We start from the raw sequence: 27,425 nt of genomic DNA on the forward strand, positions 1-27,425 counted from the left end.
ATCGCACCGTTGGGTTTCTTTTATCTCCTTGATAAGACTGTAATTTTTCTTTGTTTTGTTTTATTTTACTCATGCCCTAATTCATTTTACTCCTGTTTTCTGGAATTTTATTTTCTCCTCTTTCGTTACTCCTCTTCATTTTTTAGATATAACTTAGCACTTCCTCAGAGAAGCCTTCTCTGATACCACAATATAAATTATGTACACTGTTGATCTCTCTCGGTTGCTTGTTCTTTTCTTCATATCACTAAATAAAATGTATATTATGTGTTTATTTATTAATGGGTGTTTTTTTTATCTCACTGCCACCTCCGGGAGGGTTTGATGTTTACTAATGTTTATTGAGTGAGTGAATGAATGAATGAGTGAATGAATTATAGAGGGAACTTTAGATGTAGGACTTCCAAGATTAATTGACCAGATATTGCTATCTCTTAGAAGGACTGAATACATTTGCCTTAGTATATATATTACCCTAGTAATAATAGTATTATAACTAACATTAATTGAATACTGCCTGTGCCCCAGCCATACCTTTTAAAAAATTGCTCTATAGTTTATTGCTTAAGTACTGTATATCAGACATAGTTACAGGTATTTTATATAGTACAATATCTTTAATGCTTACAATAACACTGAAAAATAAATTTTTTGTCATCAGTATTATAAAGATGAGGAAACTAAGGCTTAGATAGAGTAATTGACTTGTCTAGGGTCATTCAGCAAGTAAATGATTGAAGCATGATTTGAATCTAAATTGGATGATTGCCATACCATTGCTCTTTTAATTGAATTATACTTTCTCTTAATAACCAATAAGCTGAAAGTTAAAGTGCCTTTTTTAGTACTTTATTTATCAAAAGTAACTCATAAAAAAAGTCATATAAAATTACTTTCCTTCTCTGGTTTCTAGAAAATGCCTATTAATAACCTGTTCTCAAAGATATGGAAATGCAAAATTGTGAAGACAAGTTAAAATTGAGTTTTATTTATTGCTTATTAAACAATTCAAATATTTCAGTCACAACACAAAATATAGTCTTTTCTCCTTAGTATCTAACATTAACTGTAATATTAACTTCTTTTGCAGTGTGAATGTAGTAGTGTTTTCTTATGTCACAAAGTAGCGTGACAGGGCAATAAACCAAACTAGATATTTTGTTTTAATTTTGCATTTAGTTTTTATTTTTAGTTCTTATTTTGGGGGACTTCAAATCATCAGCTGGTAAGTTCTGATGATAACAGCAGAACCAGAAATAATTTGAAAAGAATTTTAATTTTTTTTGAAAATAAGTGAAAGTCAGTTTTTGATGGAACCTAGTGATATAATAATGATGCAGAATATTTGAATGGCTCAGGAGGGAGAACAGAAATATTACTCTTCTGTGGTTGAATAGGAATATTCCTTTTCTCTTAATATTAGAGAATACATGAAAGGTTTTTATTAAGGAGTAGGAGAAGGAAAAAAATTAAAAGGAAAATGGACAGTTTGAACTATAAAGAGCATTAGAAAACTGCAAAATGACTGTAGCATTAATAAAGGAGAAAGTTTCAAAGATAAAAATGTTACATAAAAATGAGGATCAGTAGACCATGCTACTTGTTAATGGTAGGGCTAATATCTTAACCTTGATATGTCTCATTTCAAAACTTGTAGTATTTTTACTGCAATAATGAATGAATGTTTGTAAAATGGAATGTGCGTATGCTCTGTAGACGTCAAGAATAATGCCATGGCAGCAGAGTGCACAGTAACAATGAAATTAATGGACAGATGAATGAATGAATATGTATTAACCGTATCCCAAATGAACACTTATTCTTCTACAGTTGATTGTTAAAGCAAAAAAAGATGACATAAGGCATAATATGAGGAAACAAAGTAGTAGTTTCCTATTTCTTATTTGATATATTTAATAAGTGACATTTAAAGAACTCAGAATACTTTAAAAATTGACCTGTTTTTGCTTTCATATTTTGTTTTTACAAACCATTTAACTCTTATTAGTGACCTCCTGGTATGCTGCATTTTGTGTAAGGCAGATTTATTACTGAATATACTAGAAGGATCTCATTGTAACAGTTTAACACATTACACAGATCCTTGGTATAAGCCTTTTAAAAGAACATAAAATGGTTAGTGCTTTAATTTTTCAAGGCAAGTCTTCTGTTGAAATGTATTTGAAAAAACCTGTAGTTGTTGGTCTCTAAACCCTAAATTGAATTCCTCCTTCAGTAGTAAAAGTAAATTTAGGTAAAAAACTACCCACGAAACTACTAGTTATGGTCCCTGTGAAAACCAGATACAGTGGCCGTAACCATAAGTCATAGACTTCCTGCTGCCATATCTAGCCAGATTAAAGAGGACGTCTTGAGTTTTAGCTCTCACCCCTGCTGATTAGGGTGAGGGGTTTCATGTTGTTTGAAAATCATCAGCTGGTGACTAGGGATGGAAAAGGACCCCTGGAGTGAGACTCTTAGCAAGACTTGTGAGAGAGGATGCATCTGTTATCATGCCTAATATCTCGGCATTTGTTTTCCAAGGGTCCTTCTGGCCCAGCAGGTATCCCAGGTCCATCAGGAAAGAGAGGTCCACGGGTAAGTAGATGACCTCCGTTTCTCACTTGCTGTTAGAACTGGTAGCTTTCCAGTATGTTTTTTCCTAGTATTGTACAGTATGTACTTCCCTTGGAAATCTGCCCTGGATTGGCAAAGGTAGGAAATTAGCCCTACCTTTGCCAATTCAAGAGAAGCCTGGGAATACGTGCCAGCTGTTTATTTGAGTATGAACACCCAGCCCCAAAGCATTCTCTGTGAGCATGCTCAAGAAAGATAATCAAATTTGTAGATTAGTGACTGTTTGAGTGCTATTTGTAACATTATTCTTAGTTATAAAGTGATCTCATCTACAGTTGATAGTCCAAGGTGGGGTTCATTTACTTTGGGAAATGAAAAAGAGTGGGCGGCCTTAAAATAGTACATTCCTGGATTATATAATGGAAAATATTGGAGCTATAAAGTAAAAAAGTAATTGTCCTGAGGAAAAAAGCTGCCTTAAGGATAAGCAGTAGTTTCTCACATTACACAGGTCCAACAAAAGATTTATTGCTGTGTTAGAATTAGTTTCTTTCCAACCTCAAAAAAAAAAAAAAAAAAGAATGGACTTCTACTAGCGGAAATTCTTCAAAGAGCTAGAAAAAGAATTGTGATTGTGTGTTATAAAGACAAATGCAAATGCCATAAATGATCCACTTTCTTTACTGATTTTTATTTATCATATAAACAATATAATGAAAAATCACCCTAAAATGTTACTTTAAATGGTCCTATTCACATCAAGATCTTGTCCATATGAGGCTGAAGATGATTGCTCACTCCGTTGTAGCTGTTTAACATTTCTTTCTTTATACTTGATGACCTACCACATTCCTCCCAGAGTGTCTTCTAAACTTGCTCCCTCTCTTCCAGCCAGCAGACCATTTCTGTCCTCCTACTTTTCTGTCAGGAAACCCTGGATCCTACTTCCCTGAGGGACTGAGTTCACCTTTGCACTAATTGCATTCCCTCTCCACCATTAAGGCTATTCTCCCACAGCATGACCTTTTTCTCTCCTTAGATTCTATGTTATTTGGCAACAACCAGCAAGTGATCTTTTTTAAAAATCCCAAACTTTCATTGATGCTAATTTTTCCTAAAGATATTGTCCTTGCTCACTCTTGCACTACTGAGCTTTGTGAAATAATCCTTTATACCCATTGCACCCACATCTACATCAAAAACTCATTTGTTAATCCTTATAAATGTTTCCATCTGCTTTATTGAAATTTGTTTTGGAAGACTACACGAATGAGATGTCATGAAATCTAATTTTTGCCCTTAGTTTTCATCTTGCTAGATATACCTTCAGTGTTTGCATTGCCAGTACCCCTCTCCTTTCTGAAACATAATGCTCTATTAGTTCAGAAGTGAAAAGACAGATAAATAGATAATTAATAACTATTTATGTGTCAAGATGGAGGTGTAGCTGAAGAGCGCAGGGGTGTGGTACTAAGCCCAAATGAGTATAGGAGGACCTTCTGGAGATGAATCTTAGTCTTCTACTTGCTGGTTGTGTGAACCTAAGGTTCCCCATTTATAAATGGGAGTAAATAACCACCTTGCAGGATTGTTACAAGGATTAGTAATTAAAAAGTAAAGCATTAACACAGTTACTTGCACAATAGTAGGTATTTAGTAAATAGAAGCAGTTATTGAATTCAAATTGACAAATATTCCTTTTTCTTTTTTGGCCTCCCTTGTGTGGCTTTTGGGATCTTTATTCCCTGACCAGAGATTGAACCCAGGCCACGGCAGTGAAAGCACCCAGTCCTAACCACTGAACCACCAGGGAACTCTCCAAATTGACAAATATTCATTGAGACGTTGCTATGCGCTAAGTACTACACTGGTATTATTCAAAACAGACTCTTGGGCTTCCCTGGTGGCGCAGTGGTTGAGAGTCCGTCTGCCGATGCAGGCGACACGGGTCCGTGCCCCAGTCTGCGATGATCCCACATGCCGCGGAGCGGCTGGGCCCGTGAGCCATGGCTGCTGAGCCTGTGAAAAACAGACTCTTTTCAAAGAATTTATAATTCTGAAACTAAACATATGTCATAAGGAAGTTAAAATAGCAATAAAATATTTAAATGGCAGAAATATCCCAAGGCAATATACAACTAATTGCAAATAAATTTTACATGCCCCAATTTCTGTGGAAATGAGTAAGAAAGAGAAATCCCTTCATGCTGGTGTAGCCAAGATTTAAAAATGAGGTGGTATCTCAGTTGATGCTTGAACGTGGTTTGGGCAGGTGTAGGGGGGCAAGGTTAAATGAGGTAAGTCTTTAAGGTATGCATGATAGCAGAAACAAAAACCCTAGTGCAGAAAGGGTTACCATATGTTGAGAGGAGAGTAACTAAACAACTGCACTTTGTTATTTTTAGGCTTCTTACTCTGCACAACTTTTAGAAGTAGCACTAAGCAATGTGGCTGGAGATAGGGGCGGTAAATAAAGGACGTAAACACCTCAAGGACAGTGTTTTGAAGCAAAAACAGAAACCACAGTTCTGCTCTATAATTAGTCTTCTCCAAGACTGAAATATCCAAGATCTCAGAAGAGATAAAGAACTTTGTAAAATAATATATCCATTTTAATGAATTACATAATATTTATTTGAATGTTATAATAACCACTGTCTTTTATTTGTATCTAGATCTGTGCTAAGAATGATCTTTCTTTTTTTTTTTTTTTTCACTATTTGCAGGGCATACCAGGGCCACATGGAAATCCTGGGTTACCTGGATTACCAGGTCCAAAGGTGAGTGATTATTAGTGAGTATCGTAAAGAAGATCTTTAACTTTTAAAAGCCAACCTTGGGATATTGAGGACCTCTGTCATTTCCAGAGCATGATTCTTCAGCAAGATGGTCTTAGCCCGACAGAGAGCCAGGCTCCTCTGAGAGCCCGCCACACTTGGATTTATATATAGCTAGTGGTAAAGGCAAGCACAGCCCTGCTTTGGTATTCCAAAGTCTTTATTGTCAAAATATGATGGCAATATATGGAAACCTCTGAAATATACAGATTATGATTTGAGTAATTTACCTTAAATCAAGGCTATTTTAATGTATAGATAAGTACTGAGGAAATAAAATATGATTTATTTCCCTGTTCCACACTTTCCTAATATTTTTACCTGAAAAAGATCTGTGAGGATAATGCTTATAGGATACTCATATTTTTATGAGAACAACTAACCTGAAAGCCTGTATATATATATGAGCATACATTGTTGTGTAGTGGTAGCATGGTAGATAATAGTGTGATAGATAGTAGTATGAGTATAGTAAAAACGGATGGAAGAATATATACCAGGCTGGTTACCTTGAGAGCAGGTATGGAATTGGAAAGATAGTTAAATTTATATATATGCGTTAAGCATTAGGGTTTTGGTTTCCAGTAACATCATGAATATTTTAGGGTCATTAATAACCACTCTGCTTATTAATTATCTCACTCAAAAGTAACCATATAGATGTTACCATATAGATATAGATTAAGATAGGATAGAGCTTAAGAACACAGGTTTTGGAGTCTTAACTGATTGGGGTTCAGGTTTTAGCCCTCTTGATTTGTATGACTAGAAGAAAATTACTTGCTTAGCGGCTTTAAGCTTCACTTTCTTCTTCTCCAAAATAGGAAAAATCATAGTATGTCCTCAGAGGGCTGGAGTGAAGGCTAAATAAATTGTGAGTAAAGCCCTTAACAGTGTTAACATGTCATAAGTAGTATCATTATTATTAATACGTAATAATGATAACAGATATTTTAAATCTAAATTTCCCAAAGTTTCTCATCACTGTCAGCATTTTTTTGAGTTTAATAAAGTATCTCAGAGAGAAAAGAGACTTAACTAAAGTCTGGATGTGTAACAGTGAGAAAAAAGACAAATGCCTTCTAAAGAAATTAGAAGTTTGTTCTTAACTTTGTGATTCCCTCGCCTTCACGCTTTTGGGGGGACTTTCAGGATATTTAGTGAAAGGCTAATGTAGTTGTAAAGACCCAGCTCGTGTTTTTCCACAGAGCTGAAGTTCTAGGGGGCTTGCCGTCCTGCTAACACCCTGATCTCCACAACAAGAAGGAAGACAGAATGGGGGAGGGCTGGGTTTCCACATGGTTTGTGTCGTCCTCCCCTTCCCCTACCTTAGCCAGTAGCAAACAGATACTTGAAACAAACAAAAAAGATAGAGAATAGGGTGAGGAGAGATGAAGGTAGAGATAGTGGAAAGCCTTTGATTTAATTGACTTCTTAAAATGTGTGTACTTATTCAAGAGAAAATACTTGAGAAAATGATGAACTTTGTAACAAAAAACTTTCATTGTCCAAAGATTAAAAACAGGATATTTTTCAGTGTTGACTGGTATGAATATGTGTCTTTGGTAAAATGAACTAGGAGAGATGAAATCTTAATCTCAAGATTTCTCTTTAATATTATATTTAGTAGTGTGAGTAAAATTTTGACTATAACTGTTTACCAATAACATATTTTTATGAACCCATATATTAGGGATTTTAAAACCTCCACTTTTATTTGCAAGCAACTAACTGAACCTCTTGGGAACTTAGTTGTATAGACCTGAATATTAGTCTTTAATTCATATTTAATTTGATAATTTGATAACCACGTTCAAAATAGCCAAGACTGACCATGATTTGTTTTAACTGCACATATTTGTGGAGGACATTAGATTGTGACAGGTGTTAAAAATCACCACTGTGTCTTAAATGAATCAAGTAAAGCTTGTAGCATGTGGTTTGTGAAACCAATTTTCCTAGGTATTTAATATGCACTTTAAAGTAATCAGGATTAATAGAACATTCAAGGCTTATACTTTATAATCCTCTTATAGTATTTATTCAAGACAGTACAATAAAAATGCAAATTTCATTCTCTCAACAATAAATTTTGACATGTAATCACAGGATTTATTTTTCTTCAGAGAACAAAAATCCCTTTTAGATTAAGGGATTTTAGAGTATAAAGACACTTTCAGCATTTTTCTCTTTTCAGTTATTGTTTAGCAAGAATAACATAGAATTATTGGCCTCTAAGGAAATTGTATAAAGATTCGTCTTGTCGCTTGGACAAGAAATGATCTGTCCATTTCAAAAGGGGTTACCTGAACCTATGAAAAGACCAAATTAAGGCAATTGCAAGTTTAGAAAGGTTTAACTGAAATGGAAAATACAATGCATTATGGAACCTTTATACAGTCATATTTGGATTAATGTGCTTTATAAAAATTGTTAGAACTGATACCAGGGTTCTTGGCCTTCCCTAATCAATAGAAATTGCTAGTTCCTTATATGGGGTGAGGGTAGGGGTGTGTCCAAGGGTCGGGCCAGAGGGATGGCTTAGGTGTTTTGCCCACCCCTTTGGTTGTGTTGAGTTTAGGGGGAATGAGCAGTACCTGGATTTTGCTCCCAGCTCTTCAAAAGTGGCAGTTGGGGGTTTTTTTTGGTCTTTTTGTATCTTTTATCCATAATTTGTCCCAACTGCACATGCACACAGTTATTTTTAGTCCCTGATAGTGTCTTTGTGTTTTGTTGCTTGAGGAGAGGTTTGTCCAGGTGCAGGCATTGCAGCATTGCAGCAAAGAGTCCCAGGTCCCAGCCTGTCTCAGAAGCAAAAGATATACCTTATATAAGTTAATGGCATAAAGCACGTAAAACACCTGGTAGAATACTTGTGTGTAGTTGACACTTAAGAAAACATTATTGCCCTTTTCTGGAGGAGCTACTTATAAGGTAACTAGGCTATTTAGCAATGAAACTTTTACTGAAAGTATCGCATTTATTATTTGTTAAGTAAAAAAAAAAAGTCTTGTGGCTCTTATGAATGAAAATACCTTAATATAGTAAAGAAATATGTTCTATTTATAAGACTATTTAAAAGTTTATAAGAATAAAGCTTATTTTGCTAACATACTCTTGATTGATGCAAAAATTAATTTATTTTCTGTTATACTTTTACAATTAAGTTAGTATTTATCATAAAGGACAAAAAGTGTAAACTGATCTTTGGTAGTTCTCAACTCTGTTCGAGCAAAATGAGTTTTCACACATCTGTTCGTCTTCCCTAGCAGATTCTGAGTTACTTGAATGCAGTGGCCAGATCTTACTCATCCTTGCCTTTGTGTCCAGCCCAGTGCCCAGCATGTGTTGGGCACTCAGTAAATGTTAAACTGAAACAATAAGCAGACTTAACATTAGAAACGAGGCACTGGCATCATAAGGGAATGAGAACTAGCAGTTATTTAAGCATATAATTATTTTATGTATGCCATCTCATTCAGTTCCACTGCAGTTAAGAGTACTGTTCAGAGCAGGCTTTATTACCTTCTACTTTCCACAGAAGAAAACATATTCAGAGAGGTAAGTACTTAACCAAGGTAACACAGTTGTAACTGGCATCAGAATTAGATCTGTTTTACTCTTTCCCTTACACCAATTTGTCTCTACTAACATAGTGAGGAGTTCATTTATGAAACAGCACCTTAAAGAGGAAGGGTTTGGGTAGGGTAATAACCTAATGTAATTAAAGACTTGCTGAATTCATTTAGTAATAGTAACAAAATATGTCCATTCCAAGGTTCCAGCTTATCCTTTGGATACTGATAATAACATATAAAGTCCATAAAGAGTGAAACTGAACTCTAGCCTCTCAGAACTGTGTTGTTAAATTGTTAAATAGTAGAAGAATGAAATGCCACACAAAAATTTAGTGGTTAATATAGCATTTTTTCAGCATTATTAAGACTAATTGATTTAAAACAAAGACTATTGAGTTCTTTAGCTGAAATCATTAGCTGAAATCAGTAGACTAAGGGTAGAAATATTGTCTTCATAAAAAAAAACAACAACACAAGAAAGTGAATTCTGTTTCTCTATTTGCTAGAAAGAATGACTCTTTTCTTGCCACCAAATGCCTTCTGGGTCCACAGTTCATCATATTTACTTATTTAATATGAACTTTACTCGCAGGGTACTGGACATTTTTTATTACTATTAGTTAACACATGATCAATTATGCAGTAGATCTTTGGACATGAGTCCAAATGCGGAATCTAGCTCTTTGGCCTACCCTAGCCTACACTTATAATTCTAGTCCAGGCAATCTATTTGCGTCCAGATAGTTCGTTTCCCAAAAATGCTTCTTAAAGGCAGCTTAAAACCTTCCCATGGACATTCATAGCTTATATTACTTTAGTCAGGTTCAATAGCTCCATCAAATTCAATCCAGTTAAATGAAAACATCTAACCTTAATAAGCTGCAATAACAGTGTCCCATTAGTAATATTAAATGAGATGTTATCAATAATGGTAAATATTGAATTTCCAAGGAATATATCTTTGTGCTGTTTTATTCCTGGTGTTGACCCTCTGCTACCATGTCTCCATCATTATTTCTCTAAACTGAAAGTCCCATTTTCCTTGTGTGTGAATTAAATAAATGTGTTGAGTATAGATGCTGACCCATTCTAAGAATTTTTTACTGAGTCAGATTGCTATGAAAAATTTTCAGTCCAACATTCTGAAAATGTAAAGTATGATAAAATGGTGAAGACTGAGGTGTTCCTATTAGTCTATGCAATGTAGGGACCTTTTTGTAAAGGGCCAGACAAATATATTAAAATTTTTTCCTTCTAGCTATCAAAATCTATTGGGTTCATGTTAGAAGGATTCAGGAGCCAATTTAAAAAGGCTTCCACTAGCCAAAGATTGGTATAATTTGAGCATCATTAAGGATAATAACTGTAGTGGATTGAATCATAACAAATATCTCTAAATCCATGAGTTATAATGTAGTTAAAAACAGACAAACCCTCATTGGTCACCTTTAGAGGATGCTGGGGAATTACATCTATGAGATTGTCAAATTCTCTGACACCAATTGAATATTCAACAATTCAATTCAGTTCTGACACTACCCCAATTTAGTGTCAGACTCCACAGGTTTAAGGGCTCAGTTCCACAAGACTCCCCACACTTGAGATGCCAGCAACAGATGGGTTGCCCAGGCTACTCACACTTCTGCCTGGCTGAAGTGGGATTCCCATAATCTCTTCCTCTCTCCCAGGTTTGCTATTTTGCTAGAACAGCTCACAGAACTCAGGAAAACACTTTAATTAGGTTTACCAATTTATTATTAAAAAATACAACTCAAGTACCTAAATGGTAGAGATGCATAGGGCAAAATGTGGAGGGTGGGAACCTGGAGCTTCCATGCACTCCCCAGGTGCGTCATCTTCCCAGCACATCAGTGTGTTCACCTACTGGAAGCTCTTGGAATGTCTTTGTTCAAGAGTTTGTTTGTTTGTTTGTTTGTTTGTTTTTACATCTTTATTGGAGTATAATTGCTTTACAATGGTATGTTAGATTCTGCTTTATAACAAAGTGAATCAGTTATACGTATACATATGTTCCGATATCTCTTCCTTCTTGCATCTCCCTCCCTCCCACCCTCCCCATTCCAGCCCTCTAGGTGGTCACAAAGCACCCAGCTGATCTCCCTGTGCTATGCGGCTGCCTCCCACTAGCTATCTATTTTACATTTGGTAGTGTATACATGTCCATGCCACTCTCTCACCCCGTCACAGCTCACCGCTCCCCCTCCCCATATCCTCAAGTCCATTCTCTAGTAGGTCTGTGTCTTTATTCCCGTCTTACCCCTAGGTTATTCATGACCTTTTTTTTCTTAGATTCCATATATATGTGTTAGTATATGGTATTTGTCTTTCTCTTTCTCACTTACTTCACTCTGTATGACAGACTCTAGGTCCATCCACCTCACTACAAATAACTCAATTTCGTTTCTTTTTATGGCTGAGTAATATTCCATTGTATATGCATGCCACATCTTCTTTATCCATTCATCCGATGATGAACACTTAGGTTGTTTCCATGTCCTGGCTATTGTAAATAGAGCTGCAATGAACATTTTGGTACATGACTCTTTTTGAATTATGGTTTTCTCAGGGTATATGCCCAGTAGTGGGATTGCTGGGTCATATGGTAGTTCTATGTGTAGTTTTTTAAGGAACCTCCATACTGTTCTCCATAGTGGCTGTACCAATTCACATTCCCACTAGCAGTGCAAGAGTGTTCCCTTTTCTCCACACCCTCTCCAGCATTTATTGTTTCTAGATTTTTTGATGATGGCCATTCTGACTGGTGTGAGATGATATCTCATTGTAGTTTTGATTTGCATTTCTCTAATGATTAATGATGTTGAGCATTCTTTCATATGTTTGTTGGCAGTCTGTATATCTTCTTTGGAGAAATGTCCACCCCCTCCTCTCCTTGGAGGTGGGGGAGGGAATGGGGCTAAATTCCTATGCTCCAATCACTTATTAGGCTTTCCAGTGACTTATCCCCATCCTGAAGCTCTCTAGCTCCCTCTATCCAGTCACCTCATTAGCATAAGCTCAGATGTTGTTGAAAAGCGCTTGTTATGAATAACAAAAGACACTCCTGTGACTCAGGAAATTCCAAGGGTTTTAGGAGCTCTGTGCTAGGAACCAGGGACAAAGACCAAATGTATATTTTTATTATACCACAGTGTCATTATTTTGAAAAATGGTAAATAGAAGAAAAATAAAGGGAAAGAATAAATTTTTTCTTAAGAAATTGCCTTGCTTTTCTTATAGAATTGAACCTTAGTGCAACCAAATAGTTGTCAAAGGGAAGTTTCTCTTTACAGAAAAAGCTAGCAAATGAAGAAAGAATACTAGAGTTAAAAATCACCATTTTTGCAATCCTGATGAAGAAGAGGTTGAAAACAATAGAAACAACTCAGGAAGACCAAAGGCCTTGAGGCAGGAGACTGCTTGGCAGTCTTTGAGGAATATCTGAATGAGATAAGTGGTAGGAGATAGATCAGAGACATAGCAGGAGCCAGATTATGTTGAATCTTGTAGGTAAGAATTTTGGTTTGGATTTTACTCTGTGTTAGATATTTATTGGAGAGTTCTAAGTAGAAAGATGATACCATGCAATTTATGTTGTAGGAGGATGGTTCCAGCTATCACAGAGAATAGATTGGGGTAGGGGAAGGGTAGACATAGGGGCACCAGTTTGGAGACTACTTCACTGGTCTACCCAAGCTCATGCTATGGGTGAGGATGGCATGGACTAGAGTCTTAACAATGGAGATGGTGTAAAGTGGTCAAACTCTAGATGTATTTTGAGGTACAGTTAATATAATTGCTGATGAGTCACTTATATGGTGTGAGAGATGAGTCAAAGGTAATCTAAGGCTTAAGCAGTTGAACAGCTGGTATTGTGGGAGCTGCCATCTACTGGAATGAGGAGGAACATGATTTCAGGGTTTTACTTGTTTTGTTTTTGCCTGGGAGGAAATCAAGAGTTCATTTCCATTAATTTTTTTTTTTTTTTCCTTTTTCCCTGCTTTACGCGGGCCTCTTACTGCTGTGGCCTCTCCCGTTGCGGAGCACAGGCCCTGGACGCGCAGGCTCAGCGGCCATGGCTCACGGGCCTAGCTGCTCCGCAGCATGTGGGATCCTCCCGGACCGGGGCACGAACCCGTGTCCCCTGCATCGGCAGGCGGACTCAACCACTGTGCCACCAGGGAAACCCTCCATTAATGTTTTAAAAGAGCCAACTTTTGGCTTTGTTAAGTTTTTCTATAGACCATATAATATTTCATTGATTTTTAGCTCTATTCTAACATAAGCATTTAGAGCTATGAATTTCTCTCTAAGGACTGATTTAACTGCATCCCACAATATTTGATGTGTTGTGTTTTCATTATCATTCAAGTTGAAATATATGCTTTCTTCATTACTCATGGGTTATTTAGAAGTATGTTTTATTTTTAATGTCCGTCAATTAGAAGCTTTTCTAGTGATCTTATTGTTGCTGGTTTCTAATTTAGTTCCATTGTATTCAGAAAGCACACAGTGGAAGAGTTTAATCTTTTAAAATTTATTGAGGCATTTTATGGCCCAGCATGTGATTATCTTGATGAATAGTTCACGTGAACTTCAAAAGATTCTGTATAGTGTTCTATAAATGTCAGTTCGATTATGGTGGCTTATGATGGTGGTCAAATTTTCTCTGTCCTTACTAGGTTTTCTCTTGTCTAGTTGTTCTGTTAATTACTGAGAGAGGTGTGTTGAAATATACAACTCTGATTTTGGATTTTATTTCTTTAGTGTTTAGGAAGTGTTTAGTTAGTGTTTGCTTCATGTATTTTGCAGCTCTTGTGTGATGCATGCATATTTAAGGACTGTTATGTCTTCCTGATGGACAGACCTTTTTATCATTATCAAATATCTCTGTTTATCTGTAGTAATACTCCTCTTCTTGAAGTCTAGTTTGATAGTAATAGAGCCACACCAACTTTTTAATGCTTATTGTCTGCCTGGTATATATATTTCCTTTCCTTTACCTTTCTATATTTAAAGTGCATCTCTTATAGATACTGTATAGTTGGGTCTTTTTACATTTATCTTGGCTTGATAATCTCTGATTTTTAATTAGAATGTTAAGTTCATTTACATTTGTGTAATTTTGGTATGATTGGGTCTTGGCCTTCTGCATTGTCATTTCTTTTCCATTTATCCCAGGTGTTCTTTGTTCCTTGAGTCCCTTTTTCTACCTTTTTTTGGGTTAATCAAGTATATTTTAGTATTTTATTTAATTTCTCTTGGCATTTCACCTGTGTCTCTGATTGATTTTTAGTGGTTGCTTTAGGGATTACAGTATACCTTATTAACTTATTGTAGTTTCCTTAGAGTTATTATGGTAATATTTCATGTAAAATATAAGACTCTTGTAACATTACAATTACATTTACCTACTATCCCTCCATCCTTTGTGTTCTGTTGTCATTTATTTTACATCTATGTCGTTATAAACCCAACAGTACAATGCAATAATTTCTGTATTAAGTAATCAGTCTTTTAAGGAAATTAAAAGAAGAAACAAACAAGAGAGTCATTCATATTTCCTCATTTATTTTCATTTCCAAAACTCTTAATTCCTTCCTATAGATCTGAGTTTCTATCTGGTGCCACTCCCCTTTAGCTAGCAGAAATTCCTTCAATAATTCTTTGAATACAGTTCTACTGGTGATGGTTTCTCTTGGTTTTTGTTTAGCTGAAATTTATTTTGTCTACACTTTTTTGAAGGATAGTAAAAAAAAAATTTTGTAGAGTAAAAACATCTTGGTTGAGAATGTTTTTCTTCCAGCACTTTAAACATGTCTGATGTTCTCACATTTTGGCCTTTACTGTTTTTGATGAGGATTTAGCCAACATTTTTATTCCCCTCAATATAATGTGAAAACTTTCACCAGATGTCTTAATGTTTTTCTCTTTGTCTGGCTTTTAGCAGCTTTACTATGATGTCTGTAGGGGTGGTTTCCCTTAGATATTTCTTTGGGCTTCACTGAATGTCTTTTTACCCATAAAAAATTTCTTTTAAACAAATTTGGGACATTTTTGGCCATTATTTCTTCAAATAATCTTTCTGTCCCATTATTTCTCTCCTTTCCTTCTGGGACTCCATGTATGTTATACTATTAATATTGCCCCACAGGTCACTAGATCTCTGTTCATTTTTGCCATGTATTTTTTTTTTCTCTTCTTCAGATTAGATAATTTCTATAGGTCTGCCTTTAATTTCATTAAACTTCACTTCTGCCTTCTCCAATATGATGTTAATCTCATCCAGTAAATTTTTATATTTAAGATACTGTATTATCAGTTCTAGGTTTTTAATTGACTCTTTTTATATAGTTTTCATCTGTCTGCTGATATTTGTCTGTTCACTCATTATGATCATCTTTTCCTTTAAGCCCTTGAACATATTTATAATAGTTAATAAAATCTTCAACTGCTGGGCTTCCCTGGTGGCGCAGTGGTTGAGAGTCCTCCTGCCAATGCAGGGGACACGGATTCGTGCCCCGGTCAGGGGAGATCCCACATGCCGCGGAGCGCCTGGGGCCGTGAGCTATGGCTGCTGAGCCTGCGTGTCCGGAGCCTGTGCTCCACAACGGGAGAGGCCACAACAGTGAGAGGCCCGCGTACCACAAAAAAAAAAAAAAAAATCTTCAACTGCTAATTCTAACTTCTAGGGCCTCTTGTGGTCTGTTTGTATTGACTGCCTTTTTTCTTTACCTCAGTCAGATTTTCCCTTTAGCATGTCTAGAAAAATTTGATTACATACTGCATGTTGTGGATGATATGTGGATCTTTAGATGCTGTTACCTTTCTTTTTAATCCTTTGGAGACTTGATTTTTGTTCTGTAGGTGCTTAAATAACTGGCTCATCACCTTAAACTTGTACAGGTTTGGAAACTTTTATTTTTTTATTGGAGTATAATTGCTTTACAATGTTGTGTTAGTTTCTCCTGTAGAACAAAGTGAATCAGCTATATGTATACATATATCCCCTCCCTCTTGAGCCTCCCTCCCACCCCTCTAGGTCATCAGAGAGCACTGAGCTGAGCTCCCTGTGCTATACAGCAGCTTCCCACCAGCTATCTGTTTTACACATGGTAGTGTATATAGGTCAATGCTACTCTCTCAATTCGTCCCACCCTCCCCTTCCTGCCCCCTGTGTCCACAAGTCCGTTCTCTATGTCTGCATCTCTTTTCCTTCACTGCAAATAGGTTCATCCGTACCATTTTTCTATATTCCATATGTGTGCGTTAATATACAATATTTGTTTTTCTCTTTCTGACTTACTCCACTCTGTATGACAGACTCTAGGTTCATCCACATCAAGGTTTGGAAACTTTTTTAAAGAGCGGATCTGTTTCAGTTTTGCTTATAGTATTAGTGCGAGTCCATTAGTCCAAGAATATAGTATTTGCTTCTAAAGTATAACTCTCCCTCAATTTCAATGGAAAGGTATTTATCAAACTATTTACCATGTTCTTCTAAAATGATGTGGCTCAAACTCCAAACTTTCTCCTTTAGTGACCGGAAGCTGAAATTTGTTAATTCTTTCAGCCTTTTAGTTGATTTCTGCTGAGTTCTTTAGAATCTAGCTCATGAAAACACATGTCAGGATCAGCCAAGAATTAAAGAAAGTCTATATTCAAGCTTTGGGGGAAGCTGACGTTCTTTTTTTCTAGGATTTTCTCCCTCAGTTTGCGGTCATTTTGGTACTCCTACACTCTGTCCTCTGATACCATTAGCCAAAAGGTTTATGTTTTTCTGCTTGAATTCCAGCCACTCTGTGCAGACTGGGAAGTGTCTTTAGGAGAAAGGCTGTATAAATGTGTATTAAACCAAGTGTGGTTTCTTCTTTCAAGAGTTGAATCCCCTCCAGCCCTGTTTTTTATTGTTCTCCTGTGCATTCAAATAGTTGTTTTACATATCTTGTCCTGACTTTACAATTGTAATCTTCAGGAGGATTAGTTGCATATATGCTACTCTGCTACTATCTGAACCAGAATTCCCAAGAGTTCCTTTTTGATCGTATTCAATTTGAGAGGACTATTTAACATCCAAGTGAAGATATAAAAAGGGTATATGAATCTGGAGTTCAGGGAAGATATCATAGCTAAAAATATACATTTCAGAGTCATCAATGTATATATGGAATTTAAAGCTATGGAACTGATGAGGTCACCTAGGGATGAATGTAGACAAAGAAGAGAAACGTCAGAGGACTGAGTCTTGGGGTACTTCAGAGTTCAGTGTATTAGGAAGATGAAGAGGAACTAGCAAAGGAGACTGAGAAAGAATGACTGATGAGGTTAGGATAGTGGTACGGACAAAAGCCTGAGTAGAGTAGGTCTAAGAGAGAATGGATGGAGAGGAAGTCTTTTAGTTAACATAGACAACTTTCTAGGAGTTTTTCTCTAAAAGGGGACAGTATAATGGAGCAGAGAAGGGAGATGTGGGCTCAAGGAAAGTTATTTTTTAAGACTGGAGAAATTACAGTGTGTTTACTTGATGATGGCAGTTATCTTAGAAGTAAAAAGTAAAATAATGTAGGGAAGACAGTTCACCAATAGTGTCCTGGTGAGAGACAATGTGGGGGTTTGGTTATGAAGGCAGAGTGTTTTGGAACAGGTTAAGGTGAGGTGTAGTGGATTTGGTTATGAGAGCTTGTGAAAGGTGAAAGCAGGATAACCAGCTGAGAGTAAAGAGAGGGAAGTTATGAAATAATCGTCTATGAAAATGGGAAAGTCAATCGACTGAGGCAATTACTGGATGCACCAAAAGACAAAGCAAAACAAAATCAATGTAAGAAGTCATGAATTTCAAGTGAGATTTGTCAGCATTAATTGTTTTCTCTTAATCACATTCAGCTGCTAGGGATAGGGTCAGAGTAGGTAGAGAGTTTATATTTAAGATTTTCCAGGTAAGCTTATAAGACAGAGGGAGAAACAGGCAATGGTGTCATTTATGTATGCAAGGAAGTGATTGGAATATAAGACACTGGTATTTAGGCTGGCTAGGGATGGGAAGTGAGACCACGTGGGGGATGAAAGAGTGAAAACATGATGGGATCACATATTAGCAGTTCCAGTGGGTCAAATAATTGTTAAAATTATAAAGGCTTAGAGTGAGCTAAAAAGATAAGAAGTATCGGTTAGAGAGTATAGTGCTTAAAATTGAGATTATGGACTTGTGCAGTTATTGCTAATATTAGAGCCAAGAATATTCAAGTGGTGCTACCTCAAGATTGTCATTTAGTGTTTCCTTTATGATACTCTACCAATTTAGCTCATTCATACTCTGAATTTTTAATTCCAAATTCTTTCCATTAAAATTTTGCTGCACTGTCAGTAATTCACTCAAGAGTTGTGTTCTCTGCTTTTCAAGATGGCCATAATTGTAAAATTTATTTTAATGATTGTATTTAGTACTGTTATTTTTAATACTAACTACTAACATCTATGTAATCTATAGGGGATTTGATCCTAAATCTTTCAAGCTAATCTAAGTAGGTATTATTATTATTCCCATTTTACAGAGGAGGAAATTCACGTTCAGAGAGATTAAATGACTTGTTCAGTCTTTTCACTCTAAATCCCAATGCTCTTTCCATTATATTGTGTGGACTCCAATCTGATAAATTTGTTTGAACATCTTAATGGGTCTAATACCTTAGGGAGTTTCCCTCCTTATACAGAGAGCCATCTGGAGATCCATAACAGTCTAAAAGAGCTACTCTGATAATGAGGATTTTAGACTATAGCAGATCAGTAAGATAGGTGAGACTTTTGGAATCCTTGAGTAATAAAATGTAGGCAACTTCCTTTTCTTCTTATTCATACTCAAAAGGATATATAGCTCCTTCAACAAAAGTCATGTAGGAGTAAGTAAAAGTCAGTATTGAAGGTCAATTATGATTAATTTATAAACATTTTTAATTCCAAGGAGTTTTTGAAAAGCCAATCAAGTGTGGCTAAAAGTGTGTCAGGAATCATAGAATAAATAAATAAATAACAAATAAGTAAATATGATTTCCCTCATAAAAAGGAGGGAAAATGACAGAAATTTTGGAGTATTTTCCTTAAATGCAGAAAAGTATGCCCTACTTCCTTGACATTTCAGGCAAACTTGCCATGTTCAATAATCTCTTCCTCATGCATTTTATACTAGGATCAGTATACAACTGGCCAGGTTAAAAGCATTTTCTTCATACTGACTTAAATTTCTGGTTCTAGAATATGAGGTAATCAATTAACTCAAGCATATTTGTGTGGCAATAAAAGAGATTTGACATATATCTCTTTACATATGTTGCCAAGATGTATAAAGCTTCTGAATAAGAAAAAGGTCTGTCTTTACATCTGATTTTTATTGCTTAACTGATTACTTTCTCCCACTCTTTCAATTTTTTTAAAGTGGAAGATGAAATGTCAGATGATGATGTCAAGAAAGCTGAAAGATAATTATATTAAGGAAGTTGGTATATAATAGAAAATTCAGATAGGACTGAAAAATAGAAGAGTTTTTAGTGTGAGAATTCTAAGTAAAAACATTGGCCATAAAAAAGTTTTATTATATTCAAATTTCTCAAGGGTTATCATTTCTTAAGTTCCTTTTAAATTTGTTGTAAATATTGCCTCAAATCAATTAGTTAGGCTTTATAATAGATTAAAATATATAAAAATCAATAAGATCTTAATTTAACAGATGTTGTGATATGAGAAAGAAAATTGACCTGATTTACCAGTACTTTTCTAGGCAGTCTTAACCAATTCAGTTAACTTTTCTGGACCTTATTGCTTCTTTCTCTATAAAGGGATTCGCTCTATAAAGGGATAAGCTCTAATCTCTCATAAATTCTAAATAGATTATCTTTTAGATGAAGAGTTGAGTTCTTAAATATTAAGATATCACTAAAGCTATTTGTCAGGTCTCATAATTTTGTAACGAGTCATCTAAAATTGTATTAGTGGTAGAAGTGGTAATAGCTATGGAAGGGAAGAGGTCAGACTGGAAAATAACCTTTTCCTTAAACATGGTGCTTGGATATAGGACTCTGCCAATGAAGACTCATTTCTAATTTGTAAAATGAAAAGACTTACTGGGGAACATGAAGGACTTTTTGTCTTTCTTCTTTCATCAGTCAGTTTGAGAGCTATTTCAGGAGTATCCCTCCCATACCATTCCCCACCTCTAACTTTGAACTGTAAGCCTAACGTTTTATTTCACCGAGAAACTAGAAGCAATCAGATGAGAATTAGCTCTCATTTTTTTCCCCATTACCAAGGCTAGTGACCTAATATCTGTACCCATATATCCTACCTTTGAAATTGTTGTACCAGATTAATTGTTCCTACTGAAATGTCTCTGCTTGGACCCTGGATCCCCATCTCCTATGGCATACTCAAGAGAAATATGCATTTCTCCCAAATTACGCTCAATTTCTCCCTTTTTTCCTAGATCATTCCCATCAACAAAGTAACTTGCTATATTAGTTTCCATCTTGACAAAAAATTTTAAAAGCCTAAGCCCTCTCTTAGAACTCACATCTTCTTTCTCCTGAGATGTGGTGTACTCCTCTTATTTCTCTACTTGCCTTGCTACTCAAAGCTCCTGTCTTACCACCCATGACCTTCATGTGTTCTTCTTAACCACTCCACTGATATGGCACCTATCAAGGTCACCAACCACCTCCATCTCTCCCAGCAGCCTCTCCTCACATGACTCATTTTTTCAGCAGTAGTGGACACACACAGTTGGCCGTGCCTTCATTCTGAAAATGTCTTCTCTACACTTGGAGGCTCCACAATCACCTTGTTTGCCTTTCAACTTACATGCTGTGTCACCTCATTCTCTCTTGCTGTCTTTCCTCCTCCAATTTCTAAATATTAGAACATACTTAGTGAACCACCCTCCTTCCTCTTCTTTTCTCTATATTTACACTTTTTCTCAGTAGTCTCACCCTTTACCATGGTTTCAGATACAATTTATATTCTGGTGACTTTTGATATCCAGCCTCAGCATCCAACAGCACACACAGTATCTCCACTTAGAAGTCTAACAGACACCTTGCTTTTAACATGTCTGAGAGAGAACTACAGCTGTCATCCAGTCCTACCGTTCTCCCCAATCTTTTCCATCTTTGTTGTTTTCCCATTGTACGTGGACTTGATGCCAATCTGTCTCTCTCACTTCTCGTCCTGGAAATTATGTCCGCTCTGCCTTCAATATGTATTCTGAGTTTGGGACCCCCATAATGTCTGTTCAACACTACAGCCAGTGGTATCTTGTTAAAAGTGAAGACAGATCTGAGTAAAAGCCAAACCACAAATAAGGCTCTATAATTCTTTTTGTGTTCTGGCCGCTTTTGTCTCTGAAGTGCACGCCTGCTTCTCTCCACTTAGCACCTGTTACATCGGGCAACCAGCTGTTTCTCAGACAAACCTCAGGCCTTTGCACTTACTCTTTTCTCTGCTGGGGATGCTCTTAGTGATCTCCCTTCAGATATATTTACAACTCCCTTCCTTACCTCTTTCAATTCTCTGGTCAGATCACTTTCTCAGGGACGGTTCCTCCCACTGCACCCAAGAAAAGAGTCCTCTGTGTCCCGGCTGGCCACAGTTCCCTTCCCCAGCTGCTGCTTTCTTCCTGACACTTATCTATACAAGAAATTGTATTTTTAAAAATTTCCATTTAGGGCTTCCCTGGTGGCGCAGTGGTTGAGAGTCCGCCTGCCGATGCAGGAGACACGGGTTCGTGCCCCGGTCTGGGAGGATCCCACATGCTGCGGAGCGGCTGGGCCCGTGAGCCATGGCCGCTGAGCCTGCGCGTCCGGAGCCTGTGCTCCGCAACGGGAGGGGCCACAACAGTGAGAGGCCCGCGTACCGCAAAAAAAAAAAAAAAAAAAAAAAAAAAAAAATTTCCATTTATTCTTTATTTTTTTCCTCTCACACTGGAATGTTAGCCTAAAGAGGACAGATAACTTGCCTGTTTTGTTCATCCCTATGTGTTCAGGAAGTTGTTCAATAAATATCTGTGGAACGAAAGAAAAAAAAAAAGTATCCCTGAATATGTGAAGGAAGACATGACTGTTTCCCTACTTACCATAGGATGAAAATAACATTTAGAAATGGAAAATTATTATTAGCTAAGAATGGTAATGAAGTCAGAATTTGAATGATAAAGAATCTCAATTCTGTATTTCATGAAGCATGAAATAGAAAAGGAGATATTTTGCTAGTATGCATAATAAGAAAGAAAGAATACTTTACTATTGTACCAAAAATTTTTGGTTGAAACCTAATGTCATATTTCTCTTGATATATAAAAGATAACGATTCCCAAGTATGAAAAATACCTTTTTATAACAGAATATAAAGAATTTTGGCAGTTAGAGGGTTTTTTATTTTATTATAAAAGTAATGCATGTACATTGCAAGATTTTGGAAAATATTTAAACTTGGAATGATGTTTTAAAATTTTGAGAATTATTATAAGCAGTTTTCTTTTACTAAAAATAACTAGTTTCCCCATGCTAAAATAGGAATTATAACTCAATATGTCACAAAAATGGAAAAGTTAATAGAGCCTTTATGTAGTTCCCTTGAAGAAGGATGTTTCATTTCTTCTCTACGTCTGTGTCTCTATTTCTGCTTTGCAAATAAGGTCATCTATACCATTTTCCTAGATTCCACATATATGCGTTAATATACGATATTTGCTTTTCTTTTTCTGACTTACTTCACTCTGTATGACACCCTCTAGGTCCATGTATGGATATGTATGGATATGAAGGGGGAAAGGGGTGGGGTAGGAGGAATTGGGAGATTGGGATTGATACATATACACTATTGATACTATGTGTAAAATAGACAACTGAGGGGAACATACTGTATAGCACAGGGAACTCTACTTAATGCACTGTGGTGACCTAAACGGGAGGGAAATCCAAAAGGGGGGGATATGTGTATATGTATAGCTGATTCATTTTGCTGTGCAGTAGAAGCTAACACAACATTGTAAAGCAACTATACTCCAATAAAAATTAATTAAAAAAGTAAAAGTGACAGTTACCTATAAAAAAAAAAGATGTTTCAATCGTAGTATAACTTTATTGATTAGAAAAATCAGGTATGTCTGGGGAATTTCTAGGAATCTTCTCAACATTTAAAATTAAGGATAAGTGAAATATACACTATAAGGTAAATAATCCTTGTACATCTCAATTTCAAATACATAATTTTATTCAATACCATATAATGTGTGTAGCATCTGCCAATGCATACAACCAAAGAAGTATGATATATGTAGTTTATGTTTCATCAAGTGTTTTATAACTGTTTTATTTAGGGCCCCAAAGGAGATCCAGGTTTTTCCCCAGGTCATGCTGTTTCTGGAGAAAAGGTAATTATTCGTCCATGAAATAAAATCATGGTGATATATTTCAAGCTTTTAAAAATCATTTTTATCTTTTTAAAATGTAGATTTTACTTGATTTCAGACAGAATATATAGATAACTATTGGATTTTAATGAAGGAAGAAATATTTGAAGAATCAAGTAAACAGTATTATCAGCCCAACTTTTCACTTTAAATCATACCATTAATTTTTTTGAGTGTCTACTTTGTCATGCCCTTGTGCTACCTGTGAACTAGGAACAGATGGGGCAAAAAATTGGAACAAGATACTTTTGGTCCTAACCTCAAAAATGTTGCTGTTAGTATGGATGCCATTGTAAATTCTAATGCCATATTACACCTTTATTTCTAGAATAGTTCTACATACTTATCTTGTTTAAGTCCCACAGTAACAGTGAGGGAGGCGGTCATCATTATCCTTTTTCCAGTTGAGAAAACAAGATTCATAGAATTTAAGTGGATAGCAAGTAGATGAATTAATGATGTATCTAAGTTTTCTGACTTTCAGTACAGTATGCTTTTTATTTTATCATAATGCGCTCAAATACACATATGCATTTAGATAAAAAGAAACTAATGTTTCAAAGTAAAGATAGCAGCAAAAATCTTTATTAAGAGGAAGATATTTTCCAGTGAGGATGAATACAGGTCAAGTATTTAGGTATATATCTGGGAAGCTTTATTTAGACATGCACTTGATGAATGTGATACAGTTATAGGATGTTTTTGTTTATGTAGTGTACATTCACAAATTTTTAAAATCCCTGAATAATTCTTGTGGTTACTGGGTTGAAATCGTATCCTTTAATTGGTTTACAGAAACTCTTGTAAACATGAGAAAAATTACATCACATTAATGGATATTATACTAGCAATTAAATCCTCAAATTTAATCTAGAACTGTAAGAATTTCGTTGCTGTGTTGGAACTGAGTTCACTGAATCTAAATAATTTAGAAAAGGAATGGAAGTTTATTATTAGAAACAGTATTTTCATTGGTCCCTTAATTATTACAAGGAAAAAAATTCTGCAATCTGAGAAACATAAATTCCATCTTTAAAAATCTCTAAATATAAAACATTTGATTTCTTAAAATTTAGAAATTAGACATCCACTCTCTTTTGGTGACTGCTTTAAATAAACTCCCCAAATTACGCATTCACATTTTATCAGATGCTTATTTTTATCTTCCCTTGTGGCTTCTCTGTACAAAATATAGGGTGGTTCAGTATGTGTACAGTATCTGTATAAAATACAGGGTGATTCAGCCTGCGAGTTGTGACTTGGAAGTATGTCAGTGGGTTTTTTTTTTTTTTTTAACTTTTTGAGTTACTCGTATACTAACTGTGGTCAATACTATATAGGAGAAATGGTAAGATATAGGATTTAGTAGAATGTTTTCATTGAGCTTTAAGTGAAATCCAACTTTCAAAATGAGATATTTTTAAAATGGTAACATTTAAAAACAATTTCTCAGAAATTATATTTACATACAATTAGGTTCAATTTTACTGAAGAGGCAGGATATTTATACATATACAATATAAATACAAATAAATAAAATACAAACATTAAACTGGTATGAGTATTGGGGGATTGGGAAACAGTTGAATTTTATTTTTAAACATTTAGCTATTTTTACAATAAATATATAATCAATGATGAAACAATAAAAGCAATGCAGATTCTAGTCCTTCTGCATGTAATATCCAGTAAGTAACATCTCTCATAGAGCACACCTAAGTGTTTCTTGTGGGGCCTCAATGGCAAACGAAGATAACTTTTAAATAGTGGTAATTTTTCCTTTCCCACAAGACGAGTGTGATATTATTATTCTCACTTTTCAGATGGAGAAACTTTGAAGGGAAATCAAGTGATCTACCCTTGATTAGAGCTAGTAGGAGATGAGCCTCCAGTCTCCTGTTTCCTAGTACAGTTTTCTTTTCCTTCTATCAGAGAAATAAGTGTCAAAAAAAAAATGTATAAACCCACCATCCCATAACAAATGGAAGCCATCCTAATAAAACACTGAGCAAAAAAAACATTAAAATATTAAACATGTGGAAAAGCACTTTATAGTTAATCAGAAACATCCTTTTCCCTTCTGATTGTTTAATTGATGACATATTAACGTAGATAATACACTGAAAATTAAGTAGTGCCTAAACAGTCATTAACGAGTTTATTTAGGGTTATTAACTAAGTACTCTTTTTCTCTTTCAAAGAACATACTTTTTTTCATGCACAATAACTTTGCCACAGCAGGAAGAGGGAAAGGAACAGAGGCGAAGAACAAGTGTACCACGAGTAAACTGGTTTAAGATTATACCCCCATTCCACTTTGACACGTTTCATCCTTGTCAATTCACACAGCCTCCTCTATGTCGTTGTCCATTCTACCCACCACAGACACTCCTTCCCCCTCACTGGTATAATTTCTCCTTCCTACCCTGCTCGCAGGCCTTCATCACATTTGGGGGAAGGGGTTGGGGTGTGGGGACAGAAGGCCCTAATTTGCGAAGTTGGGTCTGTGAAGTCAAACACATGGTCCTCCCAATAAATTTTCACTGCAGCCCCAGAAATGGAAGTGCCCCTTTCCCTGGTGCATGACGAGAGCCCAGTCCTGCCTCCCACCCCCCAGCCGTGCCATGAGGTTCCACGTGGGAGTCCCATTGGGCTGCAGGTCCTCACCTAGAAGGGCAGGCCTGAGCTGTCCACAGCTGCCTCACAAAGCACTGGTAGAATTTTTAAGTAGATTCCTTTACATTTTTAAAGCACGGTAAACTTTGGGAAAGATGAGAATTTGGGAAGTAAGGACATTCCTAGAGAGAAGGACATCAGAGCAAAAGAAGCAGGGCCTTAGAGGTGGGGAAGTACTGTCCAGGTAATCAGCACTAGAAGAGATAAGGGCCGGGAGCCTCAGAAAAGGTCTCGAACAGTCCCCAAAACGAGGTGGACCTTGAGCCAGATAGAGGAGATCAGAAATGAGTGCAGTAAGATCTGGACGTCCAAGATGAAATCCTGCAGCAAGGAAATCATAATTTTCAATTCTCTTTCATACTATTAAACCTCTGTCTGTGTTTTGTTCTTAGGGTGATCAAGGTCTTTCTGGATTCATGGGGCCCCCTGGTATGCAAGGTGTTAAGGTAAGATGTCGTTTTACTTTGATGTATTTGGGTGCCATGTGGATCTGGGTGCTCCTCAGCTCCTAAGATCTCATTCTGAAGTTGAGCCCAAAGTCAATGTTTTAAATTCTTTTCTTCAGCAATAGGAATTAGGGTGCTGTCCTAATCCAGGGAAGTGGTGCCCACCAAAGACAGGGTCTTAAGAAAAATAAAAGAAAACCCTTCAGATAATGATGGGGACAAAATTCACATGTAGGAGAAAGTCACTGATAGAATTTTGGAGTTCTCTTTTTTTATTAGGGCAATAACTTACTTCTAAAACTTTGAAGTCACATTGTAACTTTTATATATCCAAAGTGAGGTACATTTGGATGTAGGTAAAATACTTGGCTTTTTTTTAAAGAGTTTCTAATTTTATTAGGAAATAATAAGCTCTGCCGTGATATATACATGAGTGTGAGGCCTGAAGCGTAAACAGAGTAGAAGTGAGGGTTGGGGATATGTAGTAAAAAATAGTAGTCATATGCACATGAGTTGGCCTTTTCTCGGGTAAAAAGGAATAGTAACACAGCTGCTATAATTATTTCATAAAATATGCTGTGCAGTTTCCTGAATTAACACAAGTGTAAATTCTTCTCAATATATTCAGCTTGTCTTTTTCTCAAACACTGAGTTGTTGATTTTCTACAAGGGATGAAGAAGATACAAAATTCCTGTCTAAGGTATTAAAGGCCCCAAAATATTGGAGGGCAGTATTTGACTTGATATGGGTGCCTAAATACACTTCATAATGAGCTATGTTGGTGTCTCAGTGTGTCATCTTCTTTTCCTCTTGGGAGATTTAGAATGGAGATGGTTT

At 36.0% G+C, this 27,425-nt stretch overlaps 1 protein-coding gene across 1 annotated transcript in view; it reads left to right on the forward strand.

Annotated features, from left to right (window-relative positions):
- Positions 1 to 27,425, forward strand: part of COL24A1 (collagen type XXIV alpha 1 chain) — a gene marked incomplete at its 5' end in the record, with an annotated part of 394,608 nt that overhangs the window by 32,687 nt on the left and 334,496 nt on the right. The window contains 4 exons of the mRNA XM_082667637.1: positions 2,545 to 2,598; positions 5,304 to 5,357; positions 23,373 to 23,426; positions 26,534 to 26,587. Coding sequence (XP_082523763.1) covers positions 2,545 to 2,598; positions 5,304 to 5,357; positions 23,373 to 23,426; positions 26,534 to 26,587 — 216 coding nt within the window. The remainder of the gene's footprint in view (positions 1 to 2,544; positions 2,599 to 5,303; positions 5,358 to 23,372; positions 23,427 to 26,533; positions 26,588 to 27,425) is intronic.

The sequence above is a fragment of the Grampus griseus genome, assembly GCF_964374135.1.
Source record: "Grampus griseus genome assembly, chromosome: 1".
In the NCBI taxonomy this organism is placed as follows: domain Eukaryota; kingdom Metazoa; phylum Chordata; class Mammalia; order Artiodactyla; family Delphinidae; genus Grampus; species Grampus griseus.